The 5,008-nt window shown below is 49.6% G+C and overlaps 1 protein-coding gene across 1 annotated transcript in view; it reads left to right on the top strand.

The window, feature by feature from the left end:
• Window positions 1-5,008, top strand: part of DNAH9 (dynein axonemal heavy chain 9) — a gene marked incomplete at its 5' end in the record, with an annotated part of 325,490 nt that continues 320,482 nt past the window's right edge. Inside the window, one exon of the mRNA XM_077746719.1 lies at window positions 1-90. Within this exon, the coding sequence (XP_077602845.1) occupies window positions 1-90 (90 nt within the window). The remainder of the gene's footprint in view (window positions 91-5,008) is intronic.

Genomic DNA, 5,008 nt, shown 5'->3' with positions numbered 1-5,008 from the left:
CCGCCGGCGCCCCGCAGCCTCCGCGGCGCCGTGCTGTGCGGGGACGTGCCCGCCGCCCCCTTGGAGCACCTGGCCGCCTGGGTCTCCCAGGTGAGGGTGGGCAGCGGCGGGGCCGGAGGCCGGGGGCGTGGCCAGAGGGCCTGGGACCCCAGCCCAGAGCCCGCCTGCGACCTGGGCGCGAGCTGGGGCGGCCTGGGGAGGGGCCCGGTCAGTGAGGAGCTGAGTGGGCGCAGATTTCCTTCAGTCCTGATCTGGGGCCAAGCCAAAGTCAGGGGGAGGCTGGGGTCGGAAGACGGCCCGGTGGGTCCCGACCGTTTCTTCACCCGTCTGTAAACTGGCACAGGCCAAGACGAACAGTGGCGATCAAGGGGGCATCTCTATGGGGTCAGGGAGGTAACGGAGGGGAAAGGCTCTACACAGTCCTTTCCTACGGAGGCGAGTTGAAGGAGGAGGTGGTTCGGCTCGATTTCATCTCATTCACAAATCACACAACCGTGTGCCCGGTGCCAGCCTGTGCTGAGATAAGAAGTTCCCAACAGGCGTTGGGAAGGGTCTGCCCTGAGCTCAGGGAGGAAGACCTCCGGAGATGTGGATTGTAGGGCACCTCTGTGAGGCCACAGGCGAAGCTTGGAGAGTGCAGAGTTCAGAGAGGGCGAGATTCTTGGGACACTCAGACCTTTCTGGAATGGAAGTAACCTTCCCTGTAAGGTGAGTCGGTGGGAGTGAGGCTTGATACCCTGGAGCCTGCAGGTTGTGAAACAAGTATTAATGGAGTACTGATTATATGGTATTTTGTGTGATAAAGGCTATAGGGAATACCAGGGAAATAGAAGGCACGATCCCACCCATGAAATTAATCCTGTATTTCAAATACAGTAAAACCTTGGACTGCAAGGAACTTTTTCTGCAAGTGTTCTGCAAGACGAGCAAACGTTTCTGAGAAATTTTAACTTGGTAAACGAGTGGTGTCTTGCAATACGAGTACTACGATGCTGAATGTCACGTGATCATAACTGAGCCAATGGTAGTTCTCTCTTGCGCTCCCTCGCTTGCTCACTGTGTGGTTGTGGGCGATCGTCAACGCGATGTCACATCTCTGTGAATTCCTCCAAAGGAGGCCAAAGCAAGTGTCATTGGATGGGTTCCTTGTTAAAGTTGCACAAAAAGAAAAAGATTCCACTGAGCCAATAGCAATGATTCCATTAGTGATAGTGAAAGTCATCCTACACCGTAACCCTCCTCTCTCCTCTCCCTCACACCAGCCACGGAGGTTTTCAAAGGTAGGTGCAGGTGGGTTTGTTTATTTTTCTCTATATTTTGTATTTTCTTTATTATTTTTGTATTATCTGACAGGATTATAATTTTTATATGAATATTTTTGTTTGTGGAACGAATCATCTGAGTGTCCACTATTTCTTACAGGGAAATTTGCTTTGATATACTAGTGCTTTGCATTGCAAGCATGTTTCTCAAATGAATTATGGTCGCAAGCCAAGGCTTTACTGTATTGAAAACTCGTATGACTGGGGTGGTGGTGGCAGCGTTACCTAAAGTTGACCCCAGTGCCGGAGCCGGTCCTGGACGCTGCCTGCTGAGCCAGATTTTAGCCTTGTAGTTGCTTTACCAGGAGGCTCTGAGAAGAGGTTATGGCAGGGAAGGAGCATGGGTGATAGAGTCACCCTCCAGAAGCCCAGAGAACCCAGGCTTCTCAGTAGATAGGGATGCACTTCAATCTTTTACCAACCAGAATGGCTTTACTGCTGTGCATTGTCTGAACGCCATCACTATGGAGATCCAAGCTTGGATCAGGTCCCCTTGTGAATGATGATGGCAGAAGGAAGTGCTGTTGTGTTCAGAGGACAGAGATATGCGTGTGGTCTGAGAGCCATGCTTCGCCTCCGGCGTCTGACTGGCTCCTGAACTAGAAGAAGGATTAGGGTAAATAGACGTCAAGGTAAATTTCACAGTATTGGGAGCAGACTAAGCAAAGGTTCAGAGATGGCGCTACAGTCGGTATGTGTGGAGGGTGGCGGGTCCATCTCAGAACTGCATCTGGGCCAAGCAAATGTATCCAGCAGGCAAACATAATTGTTAAATAATTCAAGCCCTCAAATGTTTCAGAATTTTCATGGGCGCATTGAAAGAGACTGGAAACAAACTGAATGTTGATCGATAGGAGACTGGGTGAATGAATTAAGATCCATCTATAATTAAAAAGAAGAATTGGTGGGGCGCCCGGGTGGCTCAGTTGGTTAAGTATTGGATGTTGGCTCAGGTTATGATCTCACAGTTGATGAGTTTGAGCTCTGCGTTGGGCTCTGCGCTAGCAGTGCAGAGCCTATTTGGGATTCTCGTTCTCTCCTCTCTCTTGGCCCTTCCCCAGCTCGGCTCGTGCTTTCTCTCTCCCTCTCAAAATAAAGAAAAGGGGCGCCTGGTGGCTCGGTAAAGCGTCTGACTTCAGCTCAGGTCATGATCTCATGGTCTGTGGGTTTGAGCCCCACGTCGGGCTCTGTGCTGACATCCAGCTCAGAGCCTGGAGCCTGCTTCGGATTCTTTGTCTCCCTCTCTCTGACCCTCCCCTGCTCACGCTGTCTCTCTCTCTCTCTCTCTCTCAGAAATAAATAAAACATTAAAAAATTTTAAAAAAACAAACAAAATAAATAAAAATAAATAAAAGGAATAATTTCTATTGAATAGTCCTTAAGATAATTTATATTTATTGTGGCAAAAAAAAAGCACCCCACACAAGTTAAATTCACTCTCCCAATAATTTCCAAGTGTACAGTCTGATATTGCCAACCATACACATTGTCGTGCAGCAAATCCCAGGAGCCCCCACTTCCTGCAGGACCGAAAGTCTGTACACACTAAACAAATCTGGAACTCCACCTTTCCTTACGCCCTAGCAATGCACCCCCCACCCAATTCTACTATCTGTTCCTATGACCTTGATCACTCTGGGAACCTCGTATAAATGGAGTTGTGCAGCATGTAACTTTCTGTAACTGGCTTACTTCTGTTTTCCTTTTGAAGGCTGAGTACTATTCCATTTTATGTATACATCACATTTTGTGTATCCATTCGCCCATGGATGGATGTGTAAGTTCTTTGAACACTTGGCTAGTGTGAATAGTGCTGCAATTTAAGATAATATTTTGAGGTGCAGAATTATAGTATAGTATGCTACCATTTCTGCTAAAAAGAAAAAAGAAGAAGGGAAAGAGGGAGGAAGGATGGATAGATTCACTAACAGAGTAATCCACAGGCCTGAGAAACTAGGTGACAACTCAGGTAGATGGAATACTTACTTTGCAGTAAGAAGCTTTTGTACTTTAAAGTTTTGGGGGCGCCTGGGTGGCTAGCTGGGTTAAGTGGCTGACTTCGGCTCTGGTCGTGATCTCACAGTTTGTGGGTTCGAGCCCCGCATCGGGCTCTGTGCTGACAGCTGGGAGCCTGGAGCCTCCTTCGGATTCTGTGTCTCCCTCTCTCTCTCTGCCCCTCCGCCCTCTCGCTCTGTCTCTGTCTTTCAAAAATAATAAATAAACAGTAAAAACTATTTTAAAAAAGTTTTGCGCCAGGCAAATGTACTGTATATTTTAAAAATCTGAATAAAACATTTACTTCTAGATTACCTTCAGGTCTTAGCATTTCTCGAAGCCACTAGCAGCCATCCTTAGGCCATTCAGCCACTGTTCTGTCCTCTACGTCTTTTACGCACCCTGCTGCTGATCCAGGGCNTGCCCCCTCCCCTCTCCCCCTGTGGCCCAGCTTGGCCCCTGGCTGCATGCTCCCCTCATCATCCCACGGCCCACACAGCCCCACCCAGACGTACTCAAGCCATAGGAGCTCACGTGGCAGAGAGCAGCCTTCCTGTGTTAGGGGTGTGGGGGGATATCAATGAGGGAAGGAAGCTATACATTCTGACGTTATTTTGTTACACGAGTGCAGGGTTTACAAACACCCATCCAAGGGGCGCCTGGATGGCACAGTCATTTGAATGTCCAACTCTTGATTTTTGGCTCAGGTCATGATCTCAGGGTTGTGAGATCGAGCCCGGTGTCAGACTCCAGACTCTGCACTGAGCCTGAAGCCTGCCTGGGTTTCTCTCTCTCTCTCTCTCTCTGCTCCCTCTCCCCTGCTCAATGCACAGGCACTCTCACTCTCTCTCAAATTACATACATGGTTGATGATAGATAGATAGATAGATAGATTTTTTTAAAAGTAATTAAAAAAAATATACCCAAGCAACGTTTCTTGGAATTGACATAATTTTAGTAACTAGTTTCCTGCTAGTTTCTTCCTCCTCCTGACCATGTCATTCGCTGCTGCTAGATTACTTTCCCGGAGCTCTGAGACTTGGGTGCCATTTTGAAGTTTTGTGTTTTTGGGGGAGGGAGTGTGGGATGTGGAATCTGAGGGGCCGGGGTTCGAATCCTGGCTCCGTGCAATGCATCAGTGTCGTGTGACCTCTGCGGCCAGGGTCGAACAAGCGTGCGGGACTGTCGTGGAATTTAGAAATAGTACATCCGGACACCCAGAACAGTGTGCGATGCTGTACGTGCGCCCCACAGGACAAGAATGCTGGTCCGTCGACATCCCACTGAAAAGCGTCCTCGCTCCTGACCCCTCCTCGTCACCTTGCCCTAACCCATCCCTGCCGTCCCTGGAGGACCCAGCTGTGTGGCTGTCCATCCCCAAAGCCCTTCCATCCCTGAGCCTGCAGCTGGGCAGACAGGTGTCCTTGCTCCTCCTTGCTGCTTCTAGATTCATCTAGAAAAACCTCCGCTTGGATCCTACGCCACCAGACAAAGCCACCCTCTCCCATCTCACTGCTGTGTCACGTACTGGTGGCCCTGGCCCCGGGTCGCTGTGACTCTTTCCAACACCACTCCTACCTTAACACCTGGCCGCTTCATCAGATGCAGGAAGGATCCTTCCAATAACCTGGCCTCCGGGGTCCTTGAACCTTCCTCCTCTGGCCATCTTGTCCGCCTCCCTACTGTGGACA

This window comes from Crocuta crocuta, unplaced genomic scaffold (assembly GCF_008692635.1).
Source record: "Crocuta crocuta isolate KB4526 unplaced genomic scaffold, BGI_CrCroc_1.0 scaffold139, whole genome shotgun sequence".
NCBI classification, from domain to species: domain Eukaryota; kingdom Metazoa; phylum Chordata; class Mammalia; order Carnivora; family Hyaenidae; genus Crocuta; species Crocuta crocuta.
Note: the sequence above shows the minus strand (reverse complement) of the source record. Positions and strands in the feature narration are given on the sequence as shown.